The 19,734-nt window shown below is 32.0% G+C and overlaps 1 protein-coding gene across 9 annotated transcripts; it reads right to left on the reverse strand.

Annotated features, from left to right (window-relative positions):
• Window positions 1-640: 640 nt before the first annotated feature.
• LOC106054086 (glycerate kinase-like) lies at window positions 641-18,926 on the reverse strand. Of its 9 annotated transcripts, none has more exons than XM_013209814.2 (8): window positions 18,816-18,923; window positions 18,056-18,115; window positions 15,543-15,573; window positions 14,020-14,521; window positions 13,140-13,291; window positions 11,939-12,114; window positions 10,656-11,080; window positions 6,974-9,903 (listed from the first exon to the last, which is right to left on the reverse strand). In XM_013209814.2, the coding sequence occupies exons 4-8, from the start codon at window positions 14,511-14,513 to the stop codon at window positions 9,363-9,365; spliced, it is 1,788 nt and encodes a 595-aa protein (XP_013065268.2). In that variant the 5' UTR covers window positions 14,514-14,521; window positions 15,543-15,573; window positions 18,056-18,115; window positions 18,816-18,923; the 3' UTR covers window positions 6,974-9,362. The 9 variants fall into 9 exon arrangements, with proteins under 9 accessions (XP_055882635.1, XP_055882637.1, XP_055882636.1 ...); XM_013209812.2 differs by having other exon boundaries at window positions 14,020-14,540; XM_056026660.1 differs by lacking the exons at window positions 6,974-9,903; window positions 10,656-11,080; window positions 11,939-12,114; ... (1 more) ...; window positions 14,020-14,521; window positions 15,543-15,573 and adding exons at window positions 641-2,006; window positions 2,173-2,348; window positions 3,271-3,422; window positions 4,498-4,703; window positions 4,942-5,416 and having other exon boundaries at window positions 18,816-18,926.
• Window positions 18,927-19,734: the final 808 nt, after the last annotated feature.

The raw sequence follows: 19,734 nt of genomic DNA on the forward strand, positions 1-19,734 counted from the left end.
CCCACGAGTACCTTGCTACGCCACTGACCTGAAACTCATTAATTGCGAAACCTGCTTCTCAAAAATTGTCTACAATTTAAAACATTGTTTGCAAATTTAGCACGTAGGATCTGTCATACTTATAGGTCAAGGCAAGTCGCAAGAATGTGACCTCACATGATCAGCAGATTCACGTGCGTGACTTAGGTGAAAACAAAAAGGCGGGAAACTTAGAGCTATAGGCTGAAGATAAGCTTTAAGTGTGGGAGGAAGGTTAGAGAAGTTTTGGGAACGAGATTATAAAGAAAGTAGTGAAGTTTGGTTACTGGGTTGCAGTCAGGGTCAGAATTATGACCCAGAGAGTGAGATTTAAATGTCACTGTTTTTAAGTAAATAGGTGGTTAGCTTTATTTTATCATGACTAATATTATAGTATCCTGTATCTGCATTGTATTTATTTACAAGTTCGAGTTTAAAAGAATTAAACTCAAGAAACATTTTATCTACACTGTGTCCTTTTATTTCATCTTAGTAGTGTTAAATGTATCCTACCAGTGTCAGAGGAAGTGAGTAGGAGATTGAAGACAAGTGGAAAAACAAAACAATCTTAGAAACCATAACGCAAATTTTAGAAAGTAAAGAACAAAAAACAACAAAAGGGTGACAAGCATTGATAGATTTAATTTATTTAATGTAATTAATATTAGACTGCAAGTAGTTTTTATTGAGAACAGAGTCCTTGTAAATAACTAATAAGGATCAAACAAGCAGTCTTAGTCTTAAAGAAACAAATCCTCTGTTATTTAACTTCTAAAGTTACTGACATTTAACATCTGAATGCATTTTAATAGAGTTATTGCACAATGGCAATATGTATATACATTTAAAAAGAAAAAGGTTTTAAAGAAGAAATACATTTAAAATCTTAATAATTTAACAAATAAGAGAAAAAAATTTGATAAGCTGAATATAATTCACTACAAATCTGTTTAATCAGAATTACAAAATATTGATAAAAACTTAACAAATATTGCCTATAATAAATATGTAAAATGCATTATATACTGTTTGATTTGACTATAAGCAGGTCATTATATACTGTTTGATTTGACTATCAGCAGGTGAAGGTCCATAACATTGGTACCAGTCAATCCTGTTACGACATGACAAGAACCATTGTCCACTAGTGAAAGTAATGTGTGAGTATCATTCCTATCCAAGTAATCAGCCGCATCTAGGCCAGATGTTTGAGCAAGAGAAAGGAACTCTGGACTGACTACTGCTCCGGCAGATGGTGTAGGCCCATCTTGCCCATCTGTTCCTGCTGACAGAAAAATGACCTTGACATGTGGGGGAAGAGGACGAGATGCCATTTTCAATGCAAATGCTACAGCCATTTCTTGATTTCGACCACCTTTTCCTTCTCCTCTGACTGTGACAGTAGTTTCCCCGCCAGCCACAATGCATATGCCACTTCTGCCAGAAGTCTTAGCCATGTTGACTATGTCAGAAATCTCTTGGATTTGAGCTTTTGTGAGAATATTCTTTTCTGTAGTTTTATATTCAGTTTTAAGTAGACTTTCCAAATCATTCACAGTGCTGTTAGTAATGAATGCACCAGCAATAAATTTGCCTAGAACTGCAAACAGTTCTCCTACTTCCCTGGCTTCACCTTTAACCTCTGTACTAAGTATCAGGGGGAGTAACTCATAGTCTAAACTTTTGTCAAAAGCCACTTCACAGGCTATTTTATTGGTGCCTACCAAAACATTTTGGACATGTGACCAATCGTGTGGCCTTGAATTTTCCTCCGTGGTTTGACTGACTGGTGAGCATGAGACGCTTGATGTCTGCTGCAACTTTCTTTGAATGACTTCATGCACACTCTGCGGCACTGCATCCTTGATGCCCAGTTCTGAAAACAGTTTGAGTACATCTTGTGGTGATGTGCAATCAGGAACTGTTGGTCCACTGGCAATAAAGTCTAGAGGGTCTCCAATAACATCTGACAATATGAGAGAAATGGTCTGAAAAATAAACATTTACATTTAGAGATAACAAAAAATTAATTATTCTGAGATTTGATGTCAGCTCTTTAGATTTAAAAAGATGAGATATTTAGTTTGGCTAGGAGTTAGGCCTCAATTTTTTTCATCTAAAATCTGGCCCATGTCATTTTTAAAAGTAACCAACCTTGGCAGGCCAAGCTAACTCGGCCAAACCACCACCCTTGAGTATGTCTATCTGTTTACGAACTGTGTTAAGATCAATGATAGTTGCTCCTGCTCGGGACATGAGTTTAGTTACTGTAAGCATGTCATCTAAGGTTACTGGTGGCTCAGGGGCAGGCAACAATGCAGAGCCTCCACCTACAAATGGAAAAGCAGCAAATTAAATCCAATTTCTTGACAATGTTTTTTTTTTAAAATATATATAAAGAAATATATACCACATCTATCAAAAGTCCATTATTGAAATAAGATCCAGCAATACTACAGGGTATATACTTATACAAATTGTAATTGTATCGATTAGTTTGGATCAGTCAGGTAATTCAATTTGTAATAGATCTTGGGATTCTAGACCAACAACAATAAATCTGTGCGATTAGAAATATTTTTACAAATTATTATTTTTAGCGCTAATTCATGCTTTTAGTTTTCTCAATACTCAATGTTCCTATCACTTACCTGGCTGGACCAGTTGGGGAGGGGGGAGAAAGAAAGGAATATCTGGGCAAATTTTTACCATACTCGCTTTTAAAAGCATTTACAAAAAAATTAAAGTTACTTTGAAGTGGCAACCTATAAAGGGGACTGATTCAGTCAAGTATTATTTATTTTCCTTGTTTGAGATACCAAACAAAATAATTACCAATAGTTAATTAAAACTGACTGATTAATTTTAAAAAATTGATTCTTGTATTGTCAGTTAAAAGAAATAAGTGTGCAAAATTTCAGCTTGATCCGAGATAGGATGATGTAGAAATAATGTTACAAACTTTTTACCAGACAGACAGACAGAGTGAGTTGGTGTAAGCTTTTAATAATTCAGCACTATTAGTTTCCCCAACCAATGTTGCATTGAAACAGTGACGATGCTAGAATTTGTGAAACCAATTAATTTTTCTCAATAAAATATAAGTATATATATAGAAAGAGATATGCAAAGCTTTCCAAATTACTCAACATAGTAGAATAATAGAATTTTAGTTTAGCTTGAATTTTTTACCATTATCATCATGATATTAGATACATTTTCTCAAATTTAACTTCATAATTGTGTTCCAACCTGAGATGAGTACAATCAATATATCACCACCGCTCACTTGCATTGCTATTCTTTTTATTTCCATAGCTGCTTTATAAGCATTTTTATCAGGCAAATTCTGTGAAGCGCCCTCTATCACTTCAAATTTGCTTGAAGGTAACAGAAGCATGTCTCTGGAAACAAAAACTTTTTTTTTTAATTTACCATAAATAATCAAAAAAAAAATTTTTTAATTATCAAAATTCGACATATTATATTAAAAATTTATTATGAAACATTGTATAAACTTTTTTTTAAATGCCTCTTTAGGAAATTGAGCAAAAGAAAATTGGCATCACTATGAATTCCACTTTATGAAACACCCTGCAGGTCTTATTGCAAACTTCAAAGAAATAGTGTAGGAGTTGTTTGTTTGTTTTACATGTTTTGAATGTAACTTCCAAGTTAAGCTTTCAAGACTTAAAAATCTGAAAATTATTAATATTTTTTTTTATTCATCCAAAGAGTATTTTAAGAAAGTGCACATGAATACATCTCAATAAAAATGTATAGAATTAGGAATTTGTTGTCATTTGTAAATTATTGTTATATTTTCTTACTGTCTGAATGTTGCTTGTGTTCCTCAAGAAAAAGTTGTTTTTTTTACAAATGTATAAATAATTGCTATATCAACATCTTTTCAGCAATTAGTTTGTCTTGCAAAAGCTAGGAGAATTATTTGAGTTTATTCAAAGTAGAATATTCAAGTATCATAGACATGCCAAAGAGGATTAATCTACTCTTGGGCCATCTTGAAAATAAAAAAGAATTTTAAAATTCATGAGGTCTTGAATAAAATCTTGTGAATGACTTTCTTTTGTACTTACAAGCTGAGATAACCATTATACAAAGAACACAATCTTATTACACAATCTAGTTCTCAAAACATTTGAGACAGTTGGTTCATTTAATTTATACAAGTAGTAATGGCTTTATAAATTTATGGAATTTCTAAACTTGTGATACTATTTGATGTATTATTCACATTGGATTTACTAATTAAAGTGGTTTTATTCTTGGGTTTGTTGTATGCTTGATTTCGAGTTTTCTTGTGTTTATGTGAGAACAATGGGATCAGCATGAAATTTATCAAAAAGATCTAGTCGATTGAGGAAAAAAAAAACAACCTAAGAAAAAAATATAACTAGAAAGTTCATTTATGCTCTCATTAATTAAAACTTTATCTGATTGTATATAAAGTAAACTCACTGTTTTCCAGCATTAAGCAAGGCTCTGGATATTCCTTGAGGTACACTTAAAACACCAGTAACCATATGGTCTCCCAGTTTATCCTCAATGGCTCGAGCCATACCAATAACTGCTTTTCCAAATCCCACAACATAGAGGTTATTGTTAAGAATATATTCAATACCATCTACATGTAAAGTTGATTTTTTTGGATCATAGTTGAGTTTCTAAAAAAAGAAAAGGAAATTATGTGAAAAACAACAACAAAACACAACAACAACACATCAATGGGTCCAACTATTTTACTTCATATACAGAAAATAAACTTTGTTTTATATATACATGTTGCTTTCTTTTTGCTTAAAAATTTTTTAAGACAAAGATAAAAGAGATTTGGCAAACAGACATGAAAAGACAGATAGTCTGTAAATTAAAAATAATTCACAATTTAAATGAGCTACTTACATTCCATATCATCTGATGTGGAAGAACTGCATTTACAGCAGTCTGAAATATAGATCGAGCCTCCATCACCAACTGCATATTCAGGTCAACTGATGTTGACAATACTTTGTCATTAAAAGTTGGCACTATCAGCCCAGTCTCTGTTGAAGAGCTCATCGTCTTGGAACTCATCATTCGACAAGTACTAAGTTTTAATTGATACTTTATAAATGTCTGTTTCAGTTCACTGTAATCTTTATAAGCATTGAGATATAACTGCTTGCAACAATGTCCAAACTTGAATGAAACATTTTTAAAAGCAAAACAAGAGCTTGTGAGACTCATAAGGAGAATTAATGAAGAAATAAAAAACTGGGCATTGAAAATCTTTCATTGAGTGTCTATATAATTTGTAAAAAAGTCACAAAAGATTGTTCATCTTTACCATTCTAAACTTTGTTACAGTTGTAACAAAACATCTGATCTCAGCAGCAACCTGAAATATATGTTAAAACAAATACAAATTCCAATTATTTGAAAAAAAAAAAACATTTTAAAAATGTTCAGTTAAATAGAGTTTAATTTTATTGTTTTTTTAATAAATAAATGAAACAATGTCAACACAACTTTGTTTCAATGTAACTTAACCCAAATTACACTAAACTAATAGAGAAAAGTAAATATTTCTACACACTCATCTACCAAGTCCATTCACAATAATAAACAAAAGTAATATTCATTACATATGTCACAATACAAAATTAGATCAATTGTTTTCCTAATGGGATGTTAGGGACAAATACAAAAACAGACAAGAACTTTACCTGTAATGTAAGATGCAAGTTTACTTACTGTAATCATGCAATCAATCTCAAAACCACATTGTTCACTATTTTTTCTTGTGTGCTAAACTTAAGATGTGTTCCTATTTAATGACGAGAGTTACCAGCCCTAATTCAATTGTAACAAACCCTGATTACCAAAAGTGTGTCAAGGTCATTTAGTTGAAGCAGTATCTCAATGCTTAGTTACACATTTGCTTATCAGTATCAACAAGTTGAACATCAACACACATTAATATATACATTTATTTAGAACCAGATTCCCTGTAAAGACCAGCAATTAGTTCTGCTGATTCTGTTTCAAGTGATTTATCCTACTAGTAATACTATATACAGGAATACACAATAAATTGCTTTCCTTTTTGACATATGAATAAGTGGCTTTTAGAAGTAATTGTTAATATAAAGAGCTAAGTGTACCTTTGAATAAATCTAAAGTTATAGGAAATTTTCATATGTGGAAACTGAATAACCACAATCCCATCTTCCCGCATACAAAATCTATAAAGCATGATTGCCTGAGATTTTATTCGATGCAGGATGGTAAAAACTTTACTTGCTGTCTTGCTTGTCACCTACCTGACATTGGCCAGTGTTTTTTTTTTCATGCAAAGAGTTGCACCAACATCTGGTAATAGCATTATGTATAACTATTAAATAATAGGAACTGCTGATTAAATCTTAATCATACACCAGTTACATAGTTAATCCACATATGAACACATATAAAACTTATATATTTTTGTGTCATATTTATTTTTTATAGCCTTTCAAAAACAACAATTTACATCTAAATGTCAGCCCACCCCCAAAAAAATTAATTATATTTAAAAAAAAAAAATATTTTCATTTAGTTACTATTCTTCTGTGTACACACTACAAGATTTGTAAAGTCTTGTTTTAAAAATTCTGTATTTGTATGAAAAAAAAAGAGTTTGTATTTTTCATAGTGATAATAAAAAGTGTTAGCTTTCAAAAGACAAAAAAAAAACCTATTCAACCAATTTTTAGTACACTTAAGAATATGATTTTCAATATAGCTTTTTGATTTTGAGATTTATACACGAGAAACAGATGAGCAGACAGACAAAACAAAACTACTAGTGGATTTTCCCCTTTCAAACTTAATACAAATTTTAAGACAATAGTGAACTCTTAACTAAAGACTCTAATAAACATATGATAGAAGAAAGAACACTGAAAATCAGTAAAAGTTTTTGATTATTGTCTCAAAAATGTATTGGATTTTGCTGGCATTTTTTTTACAGATCCTTTTTACTACACTTTTTTTTTTATTGCAAACAAACAATTTGTAACTGATAGTACTGGGTATATCTATTTTGATGCAATTCAAACGTATATTGGATAACAGGGACAAATAAATGCTAGTTAAAAATATTTGTTATAAAAAAATACAATAGCAAACAAAACGATTTTTAAAATATACTAAAAAATAAGTTGAAATTATAACTGTAAAAAAACAATAACAACAAAAAAGAAAATTGATTCATCTTTTGGTAAATGGAGACTTTGGAGATTCATTCTCACACACACACAAAAAAGACTTAGTTTGAAACTATGTGAGTTTTTAAATTTAAAAATTCAATCTCAAAAGGTTTATATTCATTAACAATATAAATGAAATGTATGACTAAATATATATATATAATCTAACATGAGGGAAAAAATCTATTTGTTTTGTAAGCATTTATATACACTAAATTTTTCTTTTTTACAAATTAGAATTCAATATCAATGAATATTTTTGCAAATACAGTAAAAAAAAAAACCCAACTGTCTTAATATTTATATGATATTCTTCTTTAGAATAAAAAAAACAAAACAATCTTAGCAAAATAAAAAAAAATATATAGTGTTCATGGTATCCCTCGGAACAAAGCACTTGTTTCTTCTGATAACTTAAGCTCAGCCCACAATGTGTAGACAACACAATGACTAAGCTTTTAAGTTTTTCATGATTTATTATGGGCTCCACCCAATAAGGTGGCTTGGCAGATGTATTTAAAGCTTATGAGGTTGACATTCAGGCTTTGTCCTTTAAATACAAAAGACTAAATGAAAAAGGAAAAAACAAAAATAATTTAACAAATATACAAATACATTGCAAAGTCTTAAAATTACTCTAAAGAAAAAGAATTTTGTAGATTTAAGTTTAACTATCACATTTATTCCCATCATAAAATAAAAAAGCAAATGGTTAAAAAATAATAATCAACAGAGTTATAGAAATTAATACAGCAGTACATAGACTAGAAAGAAAATAGAAAAATTATAGAAGAATAGCTTTATTTTATTTTGTTTTAAAGACTAGAGGATCTTCTTCATTCTCATTTTTATGCTGGAGCGTTCAGATGACTAGACCAATATATGTGATGAAATGCGCAGTGGTTTCCAAATCAGGGAGCTCTCCATATAGTTTTCTTTGTATTGAGGTGTTTTGGGGCCAGTGTCTTGTATGGGCTTCTTGGTAAAGAGAGCAGTTTTGGAGGACATGGTTAGCATTCTCTGGTTACACTCCACATGGGCAGATTTCACTGGTTCCAATTTTGAGCTTCCGGTACATATGTTGTCTCATTCTGTTGTGTCTGGTCCTGAGTCGAAAGATTAGATGCTTATCTTGTTGGGATAAACTATAAAAGGCATCATCTTTCTTGTGATTCAGATGAGAGCTTGTCCATTTCTCATTTATTTTATTTACTATTAGTTTCTTCAATTCTTCTGGATAGAGTGATATGTTTAATTGTGATTTTGTTTTCCCACTCTTGGCCAGTGAAGATAATGGAAATTTAATGAGGACTAGTAGTTCAAATAGAATTTAATGCCATAAAGCAGTCTACTACTTATACAGGACACAAAAGGAGAGATGAAAGATAGTTCTATTAGGAATATTTACTTATAAATAATGCAGTATCCAAAATTGTATCTTCTGCTGAAATTCAATAGTGGATTTGATTTGATGGAGAAAAGACAAAAAAAAAAAACCAATTTAATATGGACAAAAATATTTGTAAGAAAACAGGTGTTCTTTATTGCACTAAAATGTTTGGAAATGGAATTCAAGAAAAAAAATGAAAAAAAAAAATGTTCAGGTAATTTAGTGCCTAAAAGTAAGAGAGGTTTGAGAGCAGTGGTAGCTAACACTTTCTCTAGTCTATATTCCATCAAGATTCTAAATGAAATCTGATGCTGATTAGTTTTTGTCAAATAGTATATCCCTTAATGTTGCCTAACATGTCAACTATTCTTAGAATTTTCATGAAAAAAAAATGTTTTTGCCAAAATTATATTTTGTGTGCTATTGTATAATTCATCCTAAAGTATTGTCATGTGTCATGCACAACTATTATAACTGACATATTATCCTAAAATACCTTCTTGTCGTCATTCAATAAAAAAAAATAGTACTTATCACAGAGATATACATGCAATAAAATGAATAAAAAATGTACAAACTGATTTTTTTTTTCATATATCAATTTATAAATCACTATTTATTAATATAACAATATATAGGAAACGAAACTTAAAACAGTAACTTTGCCTACTGTCAAAAAATAATAACATGTTAAACATGAAAGATTATTTCCAAACATATTTGGTTTCTGTTGGCTGTTTCACCATCAACACTGTGAGATCCATAATGTCTGTCCCTGTCAAATTAGTCTGCACCAGGTATTTCCCATCTTTCACCTGTTTGAAAAAAGTATATGAGTCATTGTTTAAAAGGTATGGCTTCATATCAAGTTTGGACTTGTCCACTTCATCCAGAAAAGTCTGGTCAACAACTGCCCCGGCCACTTTTGTCATTCCGTCCATCCCATCTGAATCAACACTCAGAAAACAGACTGAGCACTCTTTGACATTCATCTGCTTGACTCGAAACTCTTCATACATCTGCAGAGCTGCCGACAGCGCTGTTTCTGTGTTCTTTCCCCCTATGCCATTTCCGATAACATTCACATCTATTTCTCCACCAGATATGATGCAGATATTCTTGTTCATGTTGTGGGCTTTATAAACTGACGTGGCTATGTGATTCATCCACTGTTTTTTTATACCCCCAGCCACAAGTTCCACCTCCAGCATAGACAGCTCTGGGTTAGGATCCATGCCAGCACGTCTAGAAAGAAAAACAATCATGGGGAAATTATCACCATATAAAAAACTTAAACCAGAAACTCTCTCACTTAAGTGTCAACAGAAAGCTTCATTAGAGCAAAGATACAAGGAAGCCAAATGTAGACAAAAACTAGGATCTAAGAGAAAGAATACAATAAATCAATGATCTTGAAATAAGAAATGAATGCACCAAGTATTTTAAAAAATCTTGTATTGAAGGGTAAAAAATTATTTTAAAATATATCAATAGATGGTATGGAATATGCTTTTGTTTGTTCCCTTTCCATGACAGCCAAACAAAGTGAAATATTTAATACATGATTTCATTTTATATTGTGACAAAAGTAAATGTTCTAGTTCCCCTGTACTTAGTCAGTGAAGATGGTGGGAAGTTAGTTTATTGTGTTTTTGTCTTAAACCTGAGATCATTCTCTCTTTTTCTTTCTAAGACTTGAGAGTTAAACCCCTTTACCTACAGAGAGTACAATAATACCTACCGTAACTTAAATTGTAAGAATGGAAAAAATGCTCCAACATTGAACATGGTTGAAATCACTAGCATGCAAAAATCTTAGCATTTTTTCTGATTTCACAAGTTTGTTTAGCTAATATTTATATCCAAATATACATTTCTAGGGGTTTTAAATTATTGTGGGTTAGTAACTTCAGTCAATTTGTCAGGCTGGCTAATCACAATATTTCTATAAAATATTTAAATCATTAAGTTATCTAAAAAGATAAATGTGAACTTACCTGTCATAACAAATCATTATGAACTTGGCTAGTTTGGTAAACAGAGCTCCTAGATCCTTAGCTTCACCAGTTAGCACAGTGGTCAAAACCAAAGGGAAATAACCCAGCTCACTGGCTCTTTTAGCCGCAGCCTGGCAGGCTATAGAGTTGTTGCCTACTATAACATTTTGTACATCTTCCCAGGCCTTGTCCCTCTCTGTCTTGGCCTTTAGTGGGTCCTGGACAGATATGACCTTGGTTGCATTGATGAGATTGGCTTCCCTCTCTAGGAAACGTTTAACATTTGCTGGAACCTTGTCTATGATGTGCAGTCTGTGAAGGATCTCCAGACAGTGGTGAGGGCTTGGCTGAGTCAAGCAAGTTGGACCACTGGCAACAAGATCAGCTTTGTCTCCCATCACAGATGACAGAATCAAAGAAATAATCTACAAGAAATAATCAAAGAAATAATCTGCAAGTTTAAAAGAAAGGGGGAAAAATTACAATGAGTCTCAATAGATAAACATATAAAAATAAAAAGATAATAAAAGATATAAATTGAGTTTCAATATACACATATAAAAATAAAAAGAGACTTGGTTAATAAAACACTGTGAATGCAATCCTGAAAAAAGTCTAAACTCCATTAATATGAAAAGAGAATGTTTGCTTTATAGCTGCCCAGTCATGTGACAAGAGCTTTGGACTGTCATAACCAGAGGCAGCTTTAGCAGTGCACGGTGCCCTGGGTGAGAGTCACATCAGGGCCATGAATATATGTACAGTGGGCTGATGGTGACAAAAGATTGTCTTTATCTCTGGGCCCCCCAAAGGTGCTGGAAGGTTGCCCCATTCACCACATCAAAAGGCCATTTCTGTCATAGTCCTTATCTATAGCAGTGCATGGGGCCCTGGATGAGTGTCATATCAAGGTCACGAATATTTGTAGGGAAGGCTGTCTGCACATAATAATAGTCCATAGTTTGAACCCTGCCCGCTGCCACCCTTCAGGAGGTTTGGACAATTATAAATGTCTGAAATGTACAAATTAATCATTATACAGACCAAAAATAGACTATCTTAATGAATTGACACCTTGGCTGATAAAAGGTCACCTACTTATTATAAGACCTTGGCAGACTCTTGAATAACTGTAAAGCATGAATGAAAACTACTAAAAGAAGGGAAAGTTTCAAGAGTAAGATTTAAACTCAGAACATTTGCTTCAGAATCGCCATTGCTTTTCACTGGAAATATTATTCTAATATTCCTAAAATAAAAAATGAATAATGAATAATAATTACCTTGGCTGGTCTAGCTGCCAATGCCAGCCCTCCACCTTTAAGTGTCTCCAGATTTTTTCTAAGTGTATTGACTTCTTTAGTATTAGCTCCATTTTCATTTAATAGCTTGATTGTAAGGTTTAGTTCTTGCAATGTGATTGGTGGACGCGGAGATGGACATAGTGCAGAGCCTCCAGCTACAATACAACAAAAATAATGACATGACTTTTTTTTCTCTGCAAAGAATCCTCCAAGATATGAACTTAGTTTTACAAATATGATAAAACAATATATAATATGAGAAGAAACAATCACTATATTTCAATATATTCTACAAAATATTAAAAATTAGGAAAAGTAAAACTAATGTTTGCATAGTCCTTATATTACACATCTGTCAAGTATGATTTATTTCCCTTGTTCAAGATAACAAACAAAAATAATTAATTAATAGTTAATCAACTAATTGGGTAATTTTTTTTTTATTGATTCTTGTGTTGGTCAGGTAAAAGAAATAATTATGCAAAATTTCAGCTTGATCCGATGATTGGTGTAAGGGAAGTAATGTGTACAAACTTTTTTTACCAGACAGACAGGTGGGCAGGCAGACAGAAAAGAGGGAGTTGATATAAGCTTTGTAAAAAAGGATGTAGAGTATGTGAGTCAATATATTAGCTTCAATATTTTATATGGCATGCATTGTGATGTGATAGCTAGTGTAAGCATGCAACAAAAAGTCAACTTTTTGAAATCTTATTTCACTGCCCTGGGTTTTTCCTCTTCAATGTCGACAAGAATTATTCATGAGGCCTAATAATTAAAGAAATTGTATCCACAAAGCACTCAGAGCAAAACATAAATTATTCAGCTCCAATCCCACTTTTTTAAAAACATTTTTCATTTCAGAACTTCTAATTCTCTTCTTGTGCCAAACCATATCAAATTGATAACATGATCTGATAAAACCAAATAAGTCAAGAGTGCTGATTCTACCAGTTTCATGTTACAGCGTAACTCTAAAGTCATTTTAAAGTAAAAGACAATACTTTAATTGAGATGACATGGAGCTTTCTATTTGCATGCTGTTAAACTAAATACATACTACCTGGCAGTGAATATAGTTGATTTCTACTAGACTGACCATATTACCCAGGAGTGAAATTCAAGCTTAAGTAGACAAAATGTTTGTTAATTACAATAAGGAGTAAATTATATTTATTACCTGTGCATAAGACAATAAGAACATCAGACTCTGTTAGATTGGAAACAAGTCTGTGAATGGCTTTTGAGGCATTATGTCCGGCTTCATCTATAACATTATTTTCTGCAACTTCGTATACCTGTAGTTTAGTTTTCAATGATAAGAACCTGTCGCTGAATAAGCCAAAAGAAACAGAGGATGAATAATTTTTAAAACACACTAAAAAAAAAATGTTTCATTATTTTTTTTTAAATTAGAAGTTGTTGTTTTCTCTTAAATAAATGGCATTGCAGACCATTATTTAATTAGCTAAAAAGAGTTCACCCAAGTTTTCAAAAACTCATAATTTTTTTTAAATAGTGTGCTTGAATGTAGGTCATAAATCTCATGAATAAACTGAAGAATTCAGAGCTTAGATGGAAGCCTAAGCTCAGAGCTAGCTCAGAGTTTTGATGGAAGCCTAAGCTCAGAACTTTGATGGAAGCCTATGCTCAGAGTTTAGATGGAAGCCTATGTTCAGAGCTTAGATGGAAGCCTATGCTCAGAGTTTAGATGAAAGCCTATGCTCAGAGATAAAATGGAATTCTATGCTCCATCGAGGTAATGATGACCTGTGGACATAATGATGATCAATTGATGGCATTACACCACTGAAGTGCCTGATATTAGTTCAGCCCATATAATTTGCTTTACAAGTACTTCACACAGAATATTCAAGCATAAAAGTGTTCAGTTTCTACAATGTACCCAATAAAATTATTTTCCTTTGCATTTCAATTTATACCGGTATTCTATAATAACTATCACTAATGCTACAGAATTAACATTTTAATTAAACAAAAAATAAAAGATTACTTTTTTTTTTGTTACAGTTACATACATCCTATAAATAATTACTCACTTATCATGAGCCTTTACAGTTTCTTGTTTAAGTCCAGATGGAATGCTAATGATTCCAGTCACAACATGCTCCCCCAGCATATCTTCCACTACTCTAGCCATTCCTAAAACTGAGTTGCCAAAACCCACAATGAATACATTTTTATTAATTTTGTACTGTCTATTGTGAAGGTTCAAGGTGGAGGTTGTCTGATTATAAAGCAACACATTCTCTATCATAGCTTTTGGACTCACTGCACTGATGGCATTTCTGACAATATCTACAGCCTGTGGCTTCATATCTATGTCCAAGTGAGAAGGGGCCATGTTTTCCACAGTTTTTAAAGTCGAAAATTGTCTGCATGCTGAATAAGCAACAGGAGATAGATGTTTCACAGAGGTATCTATAAATCTTACAACTTTAGTACTTGCAACAAATTGATTGAAACTCCGATATTTGAGTTGCAGTGTCACAGGGAAGCACAGTGTCCTCAAGCTTTGGAAAAATGGTGGCATCTTGCTCTCTAAGGGATGAGATTAATCCTGTAATGATATGAAAATATACTTAACTGTTTTCTTTTTAATATTTTACATTCAAAATTTAATTGAATGCAGTTAAAGCCTTATTTAGTACATACGTATATATATGCATTTAGCACTATGAAGCAACATAACATTTTTAAAGAGAAAATTGGTGAATTAAATACAGTGAAATAAAGAAAAGGGGGTAAAACTTCCCATCAAAGACCCCTTTTGAAGAATGTTAAGCAAATGGCAGCACCGTGCTGTCTATCGCTAAGGTCATCAGGTAACAAGGTTACTACTGATGTATCGATGTCGTTAACTAGGTATGAACCTATGACTTCTGATTCAGCAACATTGCCTAGCAGATGAAGTTAACAAATCAAATTACCATCAAGATTCCCAAGAAACATTTCAAATTGATAATGTTACTTCTATATTCACTACTTAGAGGTCATGTGTCATATATGATTGATCCAAAAGTTCTGCCCACATGCCACCACACACCCTTCACCAGCAATTGATACAAGGCCAACAAATGTGAAACCATAACCATTCATCAGACAAAGAAAGACCCTGTTTTAATTGTCTCTCTCTCAACACTGCAAGAACATTAATACATTAATATATAAACTCTTCAATGAAAAGGCTGTAAATGTAAATACAAATATGAATCCACCGACTGTTAGAACAGTAAATGGTGTATACAGACTACCTGTAAAATGGCAGCATTAGAAGACAATACATTTTAACAAGAGAAAATGGGGAATCGATTATATATTATATGTTATATGGTGAAATAAAGGCAAGAACTGACAGAAGATAGGAATGAAGTTACTTCCCACATGGGTAGGGTTTGCGTTACGGCAAGTCATGTGTTGCTGCTAGGCAGTGTAGCTGTCAGATGTTTATTCAGAGTAGGAAACTTGTATAAAATTAATCAAATCAATAATAAGTGTAGTAGTAAATTTAAATAAAATGAAAATTAAATTATTCATGATTTTGTATAAGTATAATACCTACCTCAAAATACTGGTACCTTGATAGCTCAGCACTTGTAAAACAATTGATATGAAGGTAATCAAACAAAGTTTACGGTTAACTTTTAACTTAGGTTTAATTAGATTTTTAATTTAATTTAATGTTATTAAAAGACTTTCAAAAAGTAGATCGCCTCTAGTTCTAGACTGAATTGACTGGTAAGACTTTGGATGGAGTAACCAGTCATTGTTTTTCAGGTCAATAAGTTGACAGTGGTCTATCCACACATATGATGACATACTAACTTCACCAGAATTCTAATCGGGGCGGTCATCTCTGAGTACTATAGTATATACATGGTTACTTATAATTACTCATTAATAAACAGAAAAGAATAATTCACTACAACATAATATAATTACTCATATAGACATATATTTCATCATATGCTAAAATATTTGCTATATCTTATCTATACTTTGTCTAGAGACTATAGATTCTAGAATAGATTATTTTATAAAATGTATTTCTTATCTAATCTAGACAGATCATGGTCATGGTCTAGAAAATCTAGACTCTATACTAAACTCCCTATACACCTAGTATATTATTATTATAGAGTGACCTATTCACAGTGGCGTAGCTAGTAATGTGCGTTTGGTGCGGGCCCCACAGGCATCAAGTGGTGGTGGGGGGGGGGGGCATCAAATTAAGGATAAACTTTCTCAGTAAAACTACACATTGTACTTACATAAACAAAGACATGCCATTTTTTTTTTTATTTTGGTAATTTGTTATGTCTTATATTCTTTATTTTAAAATGACATTAAATGTAAGCTTTACAACAGTTTGAACCAAATTTTATCAGAGACCAGAGTTGTTTAAATCTCTGAAGGCAACGCACTTTAACACTTTTTTTTTGAAGCCCTACATGATGCACTGGTTATGGATACATTTATAATTGTGTTTTTTTTAAATTACTAATTAATTTTTGTGTATTACTGTAATGTAAAAAGAATCAGCAAAAGGGAAGGTGAAAAAGCTTTCAAATGTATGGTTCTATAGGCAAATGCCAAATGGCGAGAAAGTTTTGAGAAAAGTTTTTTTGGCTTACTTTACATACACTTCTCAACAAGATCAATTAATAGATCTGCATTTAAATCCACCAATGGGTTCAATGAATGGTGGAAGTTAGAGTCGAAAATTGAAACCACCAGAGGTCACATTCAGTGATCGCTTTTTTTTAAAATTGCTTTTCTATATCGCATTTTTTATGCTTACAGTACGCTCAGTGGTCCAATCTCTTTTGTGGACCAGTGGGGGAAGGGGGTTCTGGGAGAAGGTTTTCTGTGCTGCCTTTAGGTGCGCAGCAAATACAACCCTGCTAGAATCGGGATTCGAGCTCAAGCCCCCTTGTAAGGTGGCCAAGCTGTAGCCAAGCGGTTTTGGCCTCTCGGCCACACATCACTTGCTTGGATGGAACTTGGAGTTTGTCTGTGAGTAGGCAACAGTATTGACAGCAAGGCTCAAGATTTAAATCAACAAGAGAATCTTTTAGAGAATCTTGGACATTATGCGTTTTCTCTTAAAGCAGAATCTGTCACTTCGCTGGCATCGCTTTTGGTTGAAGAAGAACTGGCAGAACGAAATCAAAGAAATATCTTCGAGTGAAATTACTATCCAAGTACCATCCATTCCTGAGAGACAGAATATGTAAATGTTCCCCCAAAAATACAAAACGAATTTATTATAATACTAGTGATCACGAAAAACAAAAATCGTACAGAAAGTTTTTAAAGTCAAATATTTCTCGATTATTTCCGACATTACACTTAACGACTACTAGCTGGATCAAAATTTGATGGTACATTGTCATGCAGAACCTCAAAGACGTAGGCTTATTGGCCACAAGAAAAAGTTGCCAGGCGAAAAAAGATGAAGATAGATTTTCCATCAACACACAAGAAAGAGCTTCTGATGGTAATATATTCCTTGGACCGCATTGTTCAAGAAATAACCCATAAGAACAGCGTCATGATATGGCAGATAAATATAATTTTAGTCGCCTTTATTGAATCCTCAGATGGAAATCTCGATGGTTCTCCCTCTCCTAGCGACATAGACAAAAACACATTTTTTCTGGGGGCTTCAGGTATTTACGACTAATTAATTTGGTGATTTCATCTATTGAACAAGACATAGTGGAAAAAAACTGATTTCGATAAAATTATCGATTGTTTGCCGGCAAGAAAGTACGTACGAGATTCACTTGTATACCTTTTTGTAAAATTGATTCTTTGCGAAATAGCAATGCTTAAATAATGAATACACATTATTTAGAAATCAGAAACTTTTCGCTGTTTTAAAACGGTTTTTTTTTGTTTGGGGGGGGGGGGGCATTACGAGGAACTGCCGCACAGGGCATCAAATACCCTAGCTACGCCACTGCATACTAATATAGACAATTATTGATAATTATAGAATAGAATCTAGATCTATCTATTCTAGACCTCTGACTATTAGTTTTTAGTATTACTTTACTAGACTAGACTCACCACTGCAATGTACGTCTAGGCCTAGGACACTCACGGAACTCACTCTACTATATATAGACGCTAGGAAGTGAAGGAAGACGATGATTATTATTATCTGATTATTCATTTATGATTATGAATTATGATCATTATCATTTTATATGATAGATCTAGAATATATAGAATAAATAGTATAAATAATATAGATCTATATAATATAGTATAATTACTATAATATATATATATATATTAATAATAATTAATATATAATTATATATATATATATATATGTATATATTTAATATATATATATATAATATAGTCTAGATCTAGTATCTACTAGAAGTCTAGATCTTTATAATATTGTCTATAAATATTATTAAATATATCATAATATATGATTATAATTTATATCTTAATTATTATTATTAAGTTAATATCTACTTACTATCTTAGACAACTTAGACAGTATCTATAATCTAGACTAGTCTAGACAGTCACAGTGACAGTCTAGAAGTAGAATTAGAATAGTCTCGATCTAGACTACATCTAGTTAAAATAAATTACGTCTAGATCTAGAATCTAGACTAAGACTAAGACGACTAACTCACTAAGTAGACTAAATGACGAGTAGGCCTATTTAGAATAATTTAGATTTTAGATCTATTATTTATATGGATTAATCCGATTATACTTGAATAAGATCTAGACTCTATCCCAGTAGAATCTATATAGATCTAGAATCTAGATCTACTCTATTTAGCCTCTTTTTTTTTATTACCTCACGCATTGTTATTGTTTTGATTTTGAGCAACCACATCCGAAATCCGAACAAGTAAACGTGAAAATAACAGGTAAACAGGATAGTCTAATAATAGACCTTCAACTTTAACCTTTGACCATTATATATATTTATATCAATTCGATTTTGTATTTGTCCATATGATGTTAAAATAAAACCCTAATTTTTTCTTCTTTTTTTAAATGTCATTTAAAAAGAAAGGCCTTTATTTTAAGCCACACCCTGCAGATGTTTGTGTACTTTAATAGATCTAGATCTCATTCTGTCAGTTAAAAATATTTTTGTTTTCTTGTTGTTTTTTTTAATCTATCCAATTTAAGTCCTAGATCTGTGAAATTCTGTTAATTTTTTTTTCAAACAATGTCCTAGAATATTTGTAGCTTACTAGATAGATATATTTCAATACTGTCAATTGTATTTGGGGTGGGGTTATATATATATATATATATATAGTGACTATATATATATTCAAATTTTCAGTTCTTGTAACTCTAATATTACTAATAGACCTACACAATACTGTCTTTTTTGTGATGCTTTTAATGTATATTTTCTTTATCTCATATTTACAAAATTTTAAGATTTGTCACTTAACTCTTTTTCAATTAGAAGTAATTTTTGTATATATGCCGGAGCCGGATTAAATATGGCTGGATAGAAAAAAGATATTAGGCCAGAGCGCGCTTTTTCATACTAATTAACACATTGACCTTATATTTTCTTTAATAGTGAAACAAAAAAAAAAAAAAAAAAAAAACAATAACAAGATTTTGTTTTCAATCAGGAAACCGTTTTTTAAGTTTTGTTGTTTATTTTGACATGAATCCATTTTTTAAAAACTTTCCAAAGGGAGGGGAGAGAAACACTGATGCAGGGTTCACCGACCAGAAGTGATTTG

This window comes from Biomphalaria glabrata, chromosome 4 (assembly GCF_947242115.1).
Source record: "Biomphalaria glabrata chromosome 4, xgBioGlab47.1, whole genome shotgun sequence".
Classification (NCBI taxonomy): Eukaryota; Metazoa; Mollusca; class Gastropoda; family Planorbidae; genus Biomphalaria; species Biomphalaria glabrata.

What these genes read in the sequence shown, in the direction of transcription:
- LOC106054086 (XM_056026660.1), bottom strand. Translation starts at nt 5,265, where the DNA reads ATGAGTCTCACAAGCTCTTGTTTTGCTTTTAAAAATGTTTCATTCAAG. An exon ending in CACATCAGATGATATGGAAT is followed by an intron (nt 4,704 to 4,941) that starts GTAAGTAGCTCA and finishes TTCTTTTTTTAG; the next exon opens with AAACTCAACTATGATCCAAA. An exon ending in TTGCTTAATGCTGGAAAACA is followed by an intron (nt 3,423 to 4,497) that starts GTGAGTTTACTT and finishes TTTTGTTTCCAG; the next exon opens with AGACATGCTTCTGTTACCTT.